Here is a 15,573-nt window from a genome sequence, read left to right as displayed (position 1 = left end):
CAACCTGCTTTAAATGCTGTAGTGTTAGATGTTTAACATCAGTGATAATGGGAGTATTCACCAGAGAAATCAGCAAGTTCTATGAACCAAGATTCAGGGGTTTGAAAGTTGGTTTTTATTTTTGAATTTTTTTCTTACAGTTATTGAACAGTAGGCTTTCTGAGCATAAATGAGACATAGTTACATAGGCCTTTATTCTCTGCAGTCTCCTCACACTCTCACTCTAAAGACATCTAAGAATTCACAAAGTTCTTTATGTGCATACACATACACACATAACACACACATCAAGACTATCTGCTTTTCATTCAGACTTACAATGACAAAGTATGACCCAATCAGAAAAAAATTTTATTGTTATAAAAATTCACACATTAAAAAAGTGTCTCAAAAGAGAATGTAAGTCATCACAAAATGGCTGGGTGGACTTGGGAAAGCCTCATATCTTCCCAGCATTCCTAGAATTAAATCTCATGGAAAACCATCATCCCTGACAACCTAAGTCAGCCCAGCTAGTCTCTTAACACTATTCAGACTTTCTTTCCTCCTGTGATTCAGAATGCTTCCCTGCAATCCATGCTGTCTGCCACCTTGAATCTCACTGTCCTCGTGCCTTCCCAGCAAGCCATTGAGGACATGGACCAGAATGAGAAAACCTTCTGGTTGTCATGGAACAATATTCCAGCCCTGATAAAGTAGGTGTCATTTACCTTCTTTTCCATGTTATGTGACTGGCATCAGTGTGAACATTCCTTAGTTCAATGTAGAGAAGCCACATGGCCCTCCATGTCCTAGGATGCCCCTGGCAAGCACCCCACCCCAGTCAGGGGAAGTCATCCTAAACCAAGCAATGTGCTTTGCATACCATTCAGTTAACCCTCCCAACACCTCTGATATGGGTGTTTTACAATTATTCCCATTTAACAGATGTGAAAAGTAAGGCAGAGTGATTAGAGACTAATTCCAGCTAAGCTAATCACTGTGGGGGAGAACATGAAGTATGAGTACAGTAGTCTGTCCCCAGGGCTTATTCTCCTATTCTACCTGGTGTGCAGACATTTTATTGTGATTCCTATGATCTGGTGCTTTAGATACCACACACTACTAGGCACATATGGAGTGTCCGACCTGCAGACCCTGTCATCCTCTCACAGGCTAGCAACATCCTTGCAAGGAAGCTTCCTTCACCTGGACAAGGCAAATGGGGTAAGAGCACTGTCATCAAGGCAGATGGGGTAAGAGCACTGTCATCTGGGTGTTTGAAGAACTTTGCCTTTACTCATGCTTTCCTTTCAAATTTTTGTGATGGAAATCCCAGATGTGTACAGAGAGAATAGAAGCATGTGTGAGCATCACCCAGTTGCAACAATGATCACACACATTCACATTTAAAAAACAAAAACAAAACAGAAAAACAACTAGACTACAGCAGTATATTCATTAATTTTTTCATCGCTGTAATCAAATATTTGACAAAAGCAACTTCAGGGTTTATTTTGGCTCACAGCTTGAGGGGAAGTCATAATGGCAAGAGAGTAAGGCAGATGGTCACACTGCCTACAGTCAGGAAAGATGAGTTAGGGAGCTTGGCTACCTTTTTATGCAGTCCAGACTCCAGCTCATGGACTAATGTTCCTGATATTTAAGGCAGGTCTTCCCACCTTGATTAACCTAGTTTTAAAAGTCCCTTGCAGACATGCCCTGGGGCTTGTTCCATGTGATTCTGGATCCCATCAAGTTGACAACCAATATTAGCCATCATATAAGGGAAAATCAGTTCATCCAACCGAGTGTCACTGGGTTTGTCAACCATACTCAAGGGCAGACTCTGTACCTAAGAGTAATGGACCAATAAAAATTGAATCCTATGTTTCTTTTAGGGAGAGTGCTTTTGTTTTGGCATTTTTTGTCTTACTGCCTTTTTGTTTTGATTTTCATTTTTTTATTTTTGTGGTTTCTTTTTAATAGAGAAAGAACACAATGTTAGGGAAGGAAATGGGGAGACTCTGGAAGCTGGAGGAAAGGGAAAACATGATGAAAATATATTGTATGAAAAGATTTTAATAAAAAAGAAAGACTATCAGAAGCAGTGATCTGAAATGCAGACCACCCAGCTCCTCCTTATATGACCCAGAAAGGGTAAAGAATAATCAATGAATAACTTTGATTCTGATGCATAGTTAACTAAGACAGGGGACCCATGACCTCCTAGTGGAATCATCACCAGTAACGGGATATCATATAAGTTAGCTAGACTGCAAGCCTGTAATGAATACCTACCCTGCACACACATGCATTTCAAAAGACAGGAACTCCCAAATGCAACCCCCAAGTACACTCACCTTTCCATCATGTTTGCACTCGCAGAATATCACAATCGAGGGCGCATCCATTGTGGATGGTGACAATGCAGCCACAAATGGAGTGATACACATCATCAACAAGGTAAGGAAAAATACCTCAACCAACAGACAGAGTTGCTTTCCCCCTGTGATGTTTTCCCATATAGTGCTGTTTGGGACAAATAAAAAGTACTTAGCCTTAATAGCAAATGAACTTTCCTGTGCTTCATTATCTTGGCTAGAAGCTCATGGAGACTCTCTTCTTTCAATCAGACTTGGCTATAACTCACACCGCAGCAGGGCTCCTGTCCCATGTATTTGCAGCAGGGCTCCTGTCCCATGTGGCCTCACATACATACTCTCTCACATATGGAAACATCTTAAGAGGCACAAGTCTAAACTCAAGAACAAGGAGAAAGCAACTGGTTATCATTGTTTTACTCTCCTCCCTGCACTACTGTATCCTAAGAAGCAGGAGTGCAGAAAAGCCTGAGGAAAAAATAGGAAAGCACAGAAAAACTACCGTAAGATTTTCATTTTTCACCTAAGTCCCAATTCAATAGGTATGAAAAAGAAAACAGGAAATGGGGTTGTAAGCTAAACCATAATTTTCAGTTACATTAGGACCCTTATTTTTTTTCCTTTTAATTTAAATTAGAAACAAGGTTTTTTACATGTCAATCCCAGGTCCCTCTCCCTCCCCTGCCCGACATCAACTCCTTATCCCATCCCCTTTCTGCCTTCCATAGGGGACCTTCAAAGTCTGTCATATCATTTGGGGCAGGGCCTAGGCCCTCCCCTGTGTATCTAGGCTGAGAAAGTATACCTCTTTGAGGAGAGGGCTCCCAAAGTCCATATGTACACTAGGGATAAATACTGATCCACTACCAGAGGCCCCATAGATTGCCCAGGCCTCCTCACTGACACCACATTCAGGGGATCTGGGTCAGTCCTATGCTAGTTTCCCAGCTATCAGTCAGGGGTCCATGAACTCCCCCTTGTTCAGGTCAGCTGTTTCTGTGGGTTTCTCCAGCCTGGTCTTGACACCTTTGCTCATCACTCCTCCCTCTCAGTGTTTAGCTGTGGGTGTATGTTTCTGCTTCCATCAGCAGCTGGATGAAGGCTCTAGGATGGCATATAAGGTAGTCATCAATCTCATTATTGGGGAAGAGCATTTAAGGTAGCCTCTCCTCTATTGCTTAATAGGACCCTTATTTTAAAAGAAATTTCAGAAGGTGGAGGGCTAAGTGAACTTAATTGCATTTTAATTAAAATTGTTCTCACTTGGTATTTATATATTCAATTTTTAAAAGTCATAGTTTGACTATTTCTGTTCAAAAGAGAAGCTATTTGTGAATCTCCATGTTTTTCAAAGTCCCTGCAATTCTTCTGCATTACCCAGAAGCTTAGAACACAACACTGTTAAGTAGAAGATTCAACACTTAAGGAAAATTATGACTCCATGTGATACCAAGTGACACTGCTTATCAACAGTTTTTCTTTCTAGTCTTAGCTTTCCAGAGTACTAAAATACCTTTATAAAAAAATTAATTAATTAAAAAAGAAACAAAATGGGCTGGAGAGATGGTTCACTATGTAAAGGGCTTGTCATACAAGCCTTGAAGAGCTGAATTCAGATCTCCAGCATCTATTTAAAAAGCTTGGTATAGCTTCATGGGTCTGTAACCCCAGCATAGCAGAGCAGAAACAGAAAGCTCTTCAACCAGCCAGTGCAGCTGAAATACTGAGCTTTGAGCTCAGTGAACACAAATATACACACACTCACCTCTTCTCCCTTCTTATGTATTTTTTATTTCTTTTTATTCATCATTTTAAAATTTACTTTCCTTACCAACCAGTTTCCCCACCTTCCTCTCCTCCCATCCCCTTCCCTACCTCCCTTCTTACCTGCCTCCTCCATCTGCATTCAAATGGGGTAAGGCCTCAACAAACATGGCATATCAAGTTAAGACAGGACCAAGCTCCTGCTCCCTGCATCAAAGCTGAACAAGGCATCCCACCATAGGGAATGGGTTCCAAAATGTGAGCTCATACATCAGGGACAGGTCTTGGCCCCACAAAAGACCAAGCTACACAACTGTCACCCAGATGCAGAGGGTTGGTCCCATGCCAGCTCCCTAGCTGTCCATCCAGAGTCTGTGAGCTCCCACAGGCTCAGGTTAGCTGTCTCTGTGATCCCACTTCTGACACCAGTTATTACTGTGAATAACTTTTAAGTAGCACACAAGGTCAGGATATCTTTAATAAGTAAATGCCAACCGACAGGAAACCAAAGCGAGCTGAAGCAGCAAAGAAAAGTGAGCTACCATGTGCCTTGGCTATCCCTTTAAACCTTTACCATATCACCCTGACATCACCTTGACCACACCCTCATGGGCGTGGTCAGGCACACCTGTAGCCAGCCCTTAGGAGTCGTGGTTACAGTGTCTCCCTACAGGTTTCCCCATCATGCTGTTGAGCCCCCCTCTTGCTCAGGATTCCTCGGTCCTCTCTTCAGTTGGACACCCAGAACTCGGCCCAGTGCTTGGCTAGGATTATATCTTATGTATTTTTTATGGACACAACTTCCTTAGTAAGATGGCACTTCAACCCACCTCTTACTCTGAGCTTATTACCATGGGATATTAAGTCCCAAACCTTCTGTGGCTTTCCCACACAGCCCATATCTACAGAGAAAATGCTAAAGTAAGAGTCTGGGTTTGAGATCCTGACTATCTGTATAGTCTTGTGTGGGGGGAGGTCATACAGACACTGAGAGCCTCATTCATCTTCCTTTGTGAGGATTAAATAGCACTCTCTACACTTCAAGGCTTGCCACTAAAGGACCCTCAGGAAATGCTAGTTCAAGTCCCTTCTTTCTTTGAAATCTCATGGGATTCTCTGTATGCAACTTATTTGACATAACCACCAACTGCCCTACACTGATGCCTGATTTGAGACCCTTTACTGACTATATCCTGGGAGGCATGAGGCTGCATCTCTGTGTGTCCCTCCCTCATTAGAACAAGCACATTGCTCTATGCATGATAATTGGAATATCTCAAGGTCCATTAAGTTCCAGGCACTGTGCCAAGTGTCACACCCCCACCCCGTGTCCCTTTATTTTTTACAACACTAAGATAGTGAGTGCTACACTGTCTTTAGGTCACAGATGAGACAACACTCAAAGTTAAGTAATTGGGTTAAGGAAGAACTTTCGTGAACATGAAGTTTATTATTGTTCCCTTCTTCGCCCCTGGATTGTGCAGCTCCCTCAAAAACAACTCTGTCAATTGGCATCATTCGGCCTTTGTTAGTACCATTATGTACAGTTTTGTAAGCTGTGAGCTGCATAAAGTTGTTTGGTCAAAAGGATGAGTGGAGCTGAAATCTAGCCCACAGCACTTTGTTTTGTACCCATGGGAGTTAAAAACAAAACAAAAAACACACACAAAAAAAAAACTCTTGAAGGGATGCTTTTATGAAGTCTGACCTTCATAAATACATATTTTTGTGTGACATGAACATGAAGCCATCAAGGTCTAGCAATCCATCTCCTCACAGCTCTCAAATCTGTTGTGCCTATCTAATCTGAAGTGTCCTACCCCACTTCAGCTTTGTTAGATTACTGAGAAAGCTGTAGAGACAGAGGCAGAAGGAATGAGAAACTAGGTCTGACCTTAGGTGGTGCCTTAGCATTTCTTTTTTTTTAAGATTTCATTTATTTATTATGTATACAGTCTTCTGAATGCATGCCAGCAGACGGCACCAGATCTCATTCAAGGTGGTTGTGAGCCACCATGTGGTTGCTGGGAATTGAACTCAGGACTTCTGGAAGAACAGTCAGTGCTCTTAACCGCTGAGCCATCTCTCCAGCCGTGCCTTAGTGTTTCTATTGCTGTGATGGAACACCATGATCAAAAAGCAAGTTGGGGAGGAAACAAGTTTATTTAGTTTCATTGTTCATCATCAAAGGAAATCAGGACAGGAACTTAAAAGCAGGGCAAGAACCTGGAGCTGATGCAGTGACCATGGAGGGGAGCTGCTTACTGGCTTACTTCTCATGGCCTGCTTACCTTGCTTTCTTGTAGAACCCATGACCAGCAGCAGCCCAGGGATGGCATCACCCACAATGGGCTGGGCTTCCTCCATCAATCACTAATTAAGAAAACGCCTTAAAAACCTGCCTACAACATCATCTTACGTAGGCATTTTTAAAATTGAGATTCCCTCCTCTCAGATGGCCTTAAATTGTCAAGTTGGCATAGAAACTACCCAGCATAGGTGGGACCATGTTTAATCATGGCAAGGCGCCATGGTGTCACCCATTTGTGTGGATGCCATAAACACTACATAAGACGGGATGCAGACCCTTACATGAGAGGAACTACACCATAGTCCCTTGCTTTCTGGAGCTGATTGGTCTGGCCACAAGGGAAAGTGGAAAGTATAATCTTTTAGTAGGAAACTAACATTCCTAACTCTACGATAATAAGAATATACAGCAGGAACATTATAGCTGGTTTTTGCTGAAGAGGGTACTTGCCAGAGTGGGTAGTTCTGGGTTCATTGAGAGTCTTCTGGTCATATAGCAGGGGAAGAGTCTAACTTGATAGGTTGCAACAGATCATGCAATTGCTGTCCTGCATTCTTGAAGAGACTTCAGAAATAACTGTTAGAGAGCTAGAAGCAGATGTTTTGGTAACAGAATTAAACCAAGAGATTTCCTGGGAATGTTGTGGTATGGGGGAAATGCAGGCAGGAGAAACAATGGGTCAATAAGAGGAAATGGGCATAGCATTGATTTATAGTGTCATTGACTAGTCCCATTGCCAGAACTGATGTATTAAAATGAACTAAAAATAGCAGGGAACTACACAGCATCAAAGGAAGGGGACAGGAGAAAACAGAAAATGGATGGAGGTCCCCTTTAGCCAGTTTCTCCACAGCATCTAAAAGATCTCTTTCTTACATATGTTTCAGGAACAAATGGAGCTGTTGTAGGTTTAGAGTTATTTTGGAGAGCTTACATAGAACATTTTATTTGGTTATAGGGTGAATTTCAGTAAATAAGTATTTAAAAGATAGGATAAAAGCATAAATATGAAGGTAATAAGGAGGAAAGGAGTGATCCAGAGGAGAAAGGTCCCCAAAACCTTCTAATTTTCTGTCTTCCTCTAACCTAGGTACTGGAAACAATCTGTCTGTAAAGAATCAAATAGCAAATATTAAGTTTCCAGGTTCCCTGATCTCTGTCACTATTCAATTCTGCCTTTGTGATACAAAATTGGCCTTGGATAACACGTAAAAGAAATTTCTGAGACTGTGTTCCAAAGTGAACTTTATTTTTTGGCAGTGATAAAACAAATTTTAATTCACAATAGACACTGAAAATAAGTAAACTCAGTAACAACAAAAAGGTCTAACAAGCTCTCAGAACTGCCAAGAGCATACAAATATGCATAGCAGATTTGCAACTGCCTGAATGCATATCACAAACATTACATGCAAATGCTACATTTTAAAAAATCCATATAGCAACACTGTAATGCTTCCTGGAGCCCTTCATTCTGGGTACTTCACCTGAAGGAAGACAAGCTCCTCCTTTACACATCAAAGGGCAATGATTCCACCTAAGAATCTAATGAAGGCAGGTCAATCTCCTGGTCAAGAACTATCCCTAGAAATGCAGGCTCACCTTAAACCACGCTAATGAAATATATGTAGAAATTAATTCTTTGTACTAGGAGCCTAACTCAGGATAGCTGAGTCAACTATTAGTAAATGGGTACCACTTCCTCCCCATTGCAGTTTCTTATTCCAACATAGGGCAGAGAAAGTCAATATAGTAATGAGTTTGAAAAAAAAAAAGTGTTTTAAAAGAAAAAAAAGAGAAGGGATTTTTAAGAAATACCAAATATGAATGTTTCTATCAAGTACTATAAAATTTATGTTTAGGAGAAGGGATTAAGTTTTGTTTGGGTTTTTTATTGCTCCCATCTTCTAAAATTTGCAAATGTTTTAATTCCCTTGCCCTCCCCAACCCAAGTAAAAATTTGTTTACTCAATGGTACTATTCCTATTCTAGAAAGTTGATAGCCTAAAGCAATGGCCCTCCTAGCCTTGGCACAGTGACTTCTTTTTCCCCTTCCACCATTTCCTGTGCACCAATTCTTTTCAAACTTGAGTAAGTGAGTAAGATTATGAGGCCAGACCCCAGCGAATGGGGAAAAAAAACACACTCACCACCTTCCTCAGACTAAAAACCAAGTACACTTCCTCTATCTGTGTGTTCCCTCTTCCTAAGCATACCTTCTTGATCAAAAGTAGTTTGTTTTGCCAGGAAAAAAGACAATGATTCCAGACCTAAGTGGGCTGGTCTGCATTACTATGCACAATGCCAGCACTTTATACTGTATGGAAAACACAAAGTTTGGTATCCATAGAACAGTAATACAACACAGATTCCTTGGCAGTGCCCTGAACTATTTATCTGGATTCCTGGGCCAGAGGAAATGCCATCTTCAACTCTAACACATCAACTAAGTTACTCCAGCCACAAAGACAGAGCTCTTGCTCTCCCCTTTTACCGTAAGCCTGAAACCTGTATTCCATTTCAAGTAGGGTCAACACACAGGGGCAGGAATACCATACCTGTGTCCATGGCCCTTTACTCCAATCTGTTTATGAGCAGTTCAAGTAAGAAAGAGTTCTCTCTGTGTGTGTGTGTCTTCTCAATGTCCTAGAAGTGCTAGAAATTCATTGTCTTATCTTTTAATGGAGACATGACTTGTCACTACACATTCCTGCCCATACAAATGCTTGACTTATAAAATACACTTGTTATGAGCTATTTACAAGACCCTGAGATAAGGATAATTTTAATAATGAAAACATTTAGTTTTTCTATGAGTTGTATTTTTTTAAAGCTTTCAGGACAAGGCTAAAATATAAATAAAAATTATAATATCAACAGAATTTAATGTTCAAAAATGTGCTCTTTGCCATGCAGTGGTGGCACACACCTTTAATTCCAGCACTTAGGAGGCAGAAACAGGCAATCGTGGTCTACATAATGAGTTCTAGGACAGCCAGGGCTGTTACACAGAGAAACCCTATCTCAAAAAACAAACAAAAACAAATAAGAAAAAAAAAAAGGAGCTGGAGACTGGAGAGATGGCTTAGTGGTTAAGAGCACTGGCTGCTCTTTCCAGAGGACCTGGGTTCAATTCCCAGCACCCACATGGTGCATGACCATCTATAATAGGATCTGATGCCCTCTTCTGTCATGCAGAGCATTTATACATAAAATATAAATTTTAAAAAATGTGTTCTTAGAAAACCATACACATGACAGTGTTCCCTCCTCTAAATATAGCTGTATCCTTGGCTGCTGGACAATACTCTTATTTTCAGCTAATCATTTACAAACAAGCAGAAATTTCCTAAAAAGGTAAGACAAGTATTTTTAGACTTCAGGTTTGTATCATTTGATACGAAAGCTACTAAGAAAGTGAGCTATATATAGAATACCAAAACTTAATTCACATGGGGGGGGGCAGAATGACACTAAGAGGCCAGGTGGTGGTGGTACACACCATTAATCCCAGCAATTGGGAAACAAGAGGCATATGGACCTCTGTAAGTTTGAGGCTAGCCTGGTCTACAAAGTTCCAAGATAGGCTCCAAAGCTACACAGAGAATCCTTGTCTCAAAAAAAGGGAAGGAGGGAGGGAGGGAGGGAGGAGGGGAGGGAGGGAAGGGAGGAGGAGGAGGGAGGGAAAAGAGTAAATCTAAGAGACTGAACGACAGGAATGGGTAAATCTGGAGTAGCATTTGCTTCTTAAACTAAGTCTTCCTGAGCACCTGCAGCATCCAGAAAAGTCACAGAAACTAACAAGAGAACTAACAAGACAGAGTAAAGGAAGGTACCAATGTCAGCTCAAACTACTGCCTAGGACTTTAAGCTGAGTTTTGTGGTTCACACTAAAAGTTCAGTCTATGTTTAACATTTTTAAGTTCAGACATATCAAAGCCTAGAAGAACTGAAGGTCTGTGAACTTCTATTGCTTTCAAACAAATATATCTTCTTGTTCCAAAAAACAAAGCCACATTAATTCTTTCCATCTTCAAGTATAAAGATAACAGTTCTACTTCTTTTCTGCTAGGATATGGTTTCTTATGGAAATACTCTCTAAGAAACTGCTTTTTTTTCTCATAGGAGTAGTCTTTGTATTTTTGGGGATCTAATGCTAGGATCTGGAGTAAATCATCACTGGCCACCAGTCCATTAGTTGTACTTTCATTCTTTTGTCTCTTCAAAGGCATAACACTAGTCCCTTCCTCCGGACCTGATGCTGCATCACCCTTTAGTACAAACAAGGGAACTTTCTCATCCCTCTTCTGGTCTTCTGTCCCATCTTGCCACTTTCTCTTTACAGGATGGGTAGGATCAGTAATCCTTTTCCCATTGACAAACTGCAGTTCACTGCTCTCAACAAAACTGGGCCCAACTTGCACATCTGAACTGTTCTCTTTGGGAGCATGTTCACAATGCAGTAAATGAAGAGTGATGGCTGCCACAGTCAAACATCCAGGGTAGACCCCACAACAATGGACACATCTGAAGGCAGGAGACCTGAGCACTGTATAAGCCATTGGCATAATATGGTGTCTGTCCTTCAAATGTAACATGTATGCATCGGATATCATGAATGTGCTCAAACAGAGGGGACAGGTCAGCTCTTGTTCACTGAGAAGCTTAGGTACAACCTTAACCTGTGGCCTCACCTTAACATACAATGGCACCAGTGATGTGGAGCACATCTCTGAGAGGATAGCCAGACAGACTTCCTGTTCTCCAATCTTCTCTCTCGGCAGAGTGATGATGAAATCAAGATAGGGGAACAACAGGTCACCATTAGCATCCAGGCTCAACTGGAAGCCCCTGTTACTGTAATCCAAAGACAGCTTCTTCCTCTCACAATGTTTAATTCTGGTATGTTCCAAGAGACCCTGTATGTTGTGAAAAGTGCATGGGCAAAACACACACCCCAAGCCATGTGTGAGTAAGTGGTACATTAGCTCCTTCTCTGAGACTAGGCATTTGCAGGAGAGGCAATTCATTGCCTTCTCACTTGTCCACTCCAGAAATGGGGCATACGCTGCCAGCTTTACTGGTTCAAGTTTCTCACTGGAGTTGGACTCACTTTGTTTGTGAGCCACTTCCATGTGAGCCTGGTAGACATTGGATGGGAAGAATACTTTGCAAACTGGGCAGATTTTCCACTGCTTGGCTTGTCTGACAACCATATTCATATCCACATCAGATGAAGAGACCTGAACAAGTATGTTCTGGTCTGCAGTGTTTACCAGTCCCTGTGAGAAGGACAAGCTGGGTAGAGCACTGGACATCTGTGGACCTACACTGGGGGACATGAATTGGTTGGGCACCTGGGATGGAGTGACAGTCGTGAGGCTAGCACTCTGAATAGGCAGAGTGACAGGCACTGGATCTAGCATGTAAATGGGTCTCCCATTAACCTGTGTCCCTGTTGGAAGGAGCTTTCTGAAAACAGGGCCTGACTTGAGGAGCATGGTGTTCTGTGACGTTTCAGCTCTCACTGACTGGTTCACTGGCAGGATGCTGGTGCTAATAGACTGATGGAGCTCAAGCACACTGGATCTAACTGGTGAACCTGCAGGAAGGACTCCTGATGTAACAGGCTGACCAAGGAGAGGAACACAAGAGCTCACACCCTGGTTCACAGAGACATCTGAGATCACCACCTGTTTGGGGGACAGCAACCCACATGATACCACTTGATCTGCAGAGAGAACCCTAAAGGACACTGTCTGACAAGAGGGAAGAACCTGTGATGAGACTGTCTGGCCTACATGGAGAACCCTGGACTCGACTGCTTGACCAGTGGGAAGGATCCCAGAAGCTGCTGTCTGCGCGGGAATCACAGAAGCAGGGGTCATCTGACCTTCAGAAAGGACTGCCAATGAGACCACCTGACCCACAGAAATTGTTCCTGGTGATGGTGTCTGAAGAACCCCAGGAGAGACAGAAAGACCAGAAGACAGGGTGCCAGGCCTGAGCAGTCTGCTCTTAGGCCTCACTGATCTGACTGGAGGTCCTGCTGGTCGACGTGTAGACCTCATGGGCTGTGTCAGAGGTAAAATCCCAGGTTGGATGGCTTGACCCGTTGGGAGATTACTCATTCCAACAGACTTATTCACAGGCCCGAGTGGCCGATTCACAGGTAATGCAGGAGGATCTATAGGCTTATTAGGTGAAGCCCTGCCTGAGTAAAGAACAGACGAGGGAGTCGAAGGCTGCAGTGTGAGGCTGGTCTGGCCCACTGATAGAGGGCTGGAGACAAAAGCCACGTGGGACTGGACAGCAGCAGACAGAGAATGAGTGAGACTCCAGGAAGTGCATGGGGTCCCCACCGGAGGCTGTACATGGGCAGAAGTCACAGATTGGGCCAAGGTCATTGGCTGTACCATAGCTGGACTTGGAGTGTTCTGTGACAAGGCAAGATGGGACCAAAGTGGCTTTTCTGGAGCAGTTGTGTGTGGAGCACTGCTATTTGGTGGCCTGGACAAGCATGCCTGTGGCTTTGGAGCAATGGGCATTTGCTTCGGAAGCCCAATCCTCTTGTTATGTTCTGAAATCACAGATCTCAACTTATTCTCCAAATCCTTGTGCACATCTGATGTCAAAATATGGGACATCAGATCATCCGGGCTGCACATATTGGTACTACACTTTTTACAATAGTATTTTTCAGGTGGTAGAATATTTGCCACAGAAAGAGTATCGCTGGCTTTCAGTTGCTGCTGTTCTTCCTTAGTTTGAAAGCCAAAGTAGGCATTAAGTAAGGACTGAAAATGAGTGATCAGCACATGCTTCTTCATGCTATAGAAGGAAGTATTGGAAAAGTTACATTTTAAACATGTGAAATGTTTTATGTAACCCTTCAGTGACTTCCCATTGCCCAGAACTTTCTCCTTGGGGCTGTCAACTTTCCCAGCTGACTCATGGAATAAAGAGAAGTGCCTGCTCACCACATCAGGCCTTGAAGCAAATGAGCAATCTGGACACTGGATCTGCAGCTCTTGGTCTGCCTCATCTTCATGGCAACGATGCAAGTGATTTTTGAAAGAAGCAAGCACATCTGCTGAATATTGGCAAAGACTGCAGCAGTATGGCTTGGATCGGTATCTTATTTTCTTTCTGACAAGTTCCCTTGGAGCAACATCTGGCCAAGATGTATTATAAAAGTATCTGTCTCCTGGGCCAAAGCCTTTAAGGTCCTCCAACAATTCTTTAGAGCTGTCAAGTCCAACCTTCAGAAGAATGCTCTTCACCCATGGCCGCAAAGTTCTGATGTAGTCCAGATTTTCCACCGGAACTTGAAACATTTTGAAATATTCTGCCCTGCAATAAGGGAGCCTCTGCCTCAGTGCCACCAAAACTTCACTTCTGCCGTGGGGACCCGGCCTGTACCCTCCTCCTATTGCCTCCCCAACCATGACCTCACACCCTGCCTTCCCCGGTCTGCAGTCACATGCCAACCTCACATCCTTCTCTGTCACACTGACCTCACGTCCTTTCCTCACACCCTTCCCCATCACACGCTGGCCTCACATCCTTTCTCTGTCACAAAGCCGACTTCACAACCTCACGTCCTTCCCGGTCACATGCCGACCTCGCGTCCTTCCCCGTCATACACTGACCTCACGTCGCTAACCTCAAGCCCTTTCCCCGTCACACCGGCCTCGCGCCCGAAGCCCCCCCAAGGCCTCAAGTCCTTCCCTGTCACACGCCGACCTCACGTCCTTCCGGTCACACGCTGACCTTGCGTCCTTCACGGTGGTCACACACTGACCTCACGTCCTTCCTTGTCACACGCTGACCTTGCATCCTTCCCCATCACACACTGACCTCGCGTGCTTCCTCGTCAGACGCTGACCTCACGTCACACGCTGACCTCACGTCACACGCTGACCTCACGTCACACGCTGACCTCATGTCCTTCCCCGTCACACAGACCTCGCGTGCTTCGTCACACACTGACCTCACGTCCTTCCTCGTCACACGCCGACCTCACGTCCTTCCCAGTCACACGCAGACCTCGCGTGCTTCCTCGTCACACGCTGACCTCACATCACACGCTGACCTCACGTCACACGCTGACCTCACGTCACACGCTGACCTCATGTCCTTCCCCGTAACACAGACCTCGCATGCTTCCTCGTCACACGCTGACCTCACGTCCTTCCTCGTCACACGCCGACCTCGCGTCCTTTCCCCATCACACGCTGACCTTGCGTGCTTCGTCACACGCCGACCTCACGTCCTTCCCCGTCACACGCTGACCTCGCATCCTTTCCCATCACACGCTGACCTTGCGTGCTTCGTCACATGCTGACCTCACGTCCTTTCCCCATCACACACTGACCTTGCGTGCTTCGTCACACGCTGACCTCACGTCCTTTCCCCATCACACGCCGACCTCGCGGCTTTCCCAGTCACACGCCGACCTCACGTCCTTCCCCACCACACACTGACTTCGTGTCCTTCCTCGTCACACGCTGACCTCACGTCACACGCTGGCCTCACATCCTTTCCCCATCACACGCTGACCTTGCGTGCTTCGTCACACGCTGACCTCACGTCCTTCCCCGTAACACGCCCTCGTGGATTTCCCCGCTTAACACGCTGACCTCACGTCACACACTGACCTCACGTCCTGCCCCGTCACATGCTGACCTCGCGTGATTCACGTCACACACCGACCTCACGTCCTTGCCAGTCACACGCCGACCCCACGTCACACGCTGACCTCGCGTGCTTCCTCGTCACACGCTGACCGCACGTCCCATGCTGACCTCACATCACACGCTGACCTCGCGTCCTTTCCCCGTCACATGCAGACCTCACGTCACACGCTGACCTCACATCTTCCCCTTACACACTGATCTCACGTCCTTTCCCCGTCACACGCTAACCTCACGTCACACGCTGAACTCACGTCCTTTCCCCGTCACACGCTAACCTCAAGTCACACGCTGACCTCACGTCATTTCCGCATCACACGCTGACCTTGCGTCGCTAACCTCACGCCCTTTCCGGGTCACACGGGCCTCGCGGCCCCGCGCCCGAAGCCCCCCAAGGCCTCACGTCCTTCCCCGTCACACGCTGATCTCACATCCTTCC

The 15,573-nt window shown here is 44.6% G+C and overlaps 2 protein-coding genes across 2 annotated transcripts in view; one reads left to right on the top strand and one right to left on the bottom strand.

Moving 5' to 3' along the window:
* Stab2 (stabilin 2) overlaps positions 1-15,573 on the top strand; it is a 175,987-nt gene that overhangs the window by 86,363 nt on the left and 74,051 nt on the right. The window contains exons 29-31 of the mRNA XM_027392551.2: positions 559-695; positions 1,092-1,206; positions 2,368-2,445. Coding sequence (XP_027248352.1) covers positions 559-695; positions 1,092-1,206; positions 2,368-2,445 — 330 coding nt within the window. The remainder of the gene's footprint in view (positions 1-558; positions 696-1,091; positions 1,207-2,367; positions 2,446-15,573) is intronic.
* On the bottom strand, positions 10,329-13,775 carry LOC100773903 (activity-dependent neuroprotector homeobox protein 2-like). The gene has a single exon (XM_027392550.2). It carries the CDS (start codon positions 13,773-13,775, stop codon positions 10,329-10,331), a length of 3,447 nt encoding a protein of 1,148 aa, XP_027248351.2.

Source organism: Cricetulus griseus (assembly GCF_003668045.3).
Source record: "Cricetulus griseus strain 17A/GY chromosome 1 unlocalized genomic scaffold, alternate assembly CriGri-PICRH-1.0 chr1_0, whole genome shotgun sequence".
NCBI lineage: Eukaryota > Metazoa > Chordata > Mammalia > Rodentia > Cricetidae > Cricetulus > Cricetulus griseus.
Note: the sequence above shows the minus strand (reverse complement) of the source record. Positions and strands in the feature narration are given on the sequence as shown.

Excerpts from the sequence above, each read along its gene's own strand:
- LOC100773903 (XM_027392550.2), bottom strand. The coding sequence starts at position 13,775 with ATGTTTCAAGTTCCGGTGGAAAATCTGGACTACATCAGAACTTTGCGG.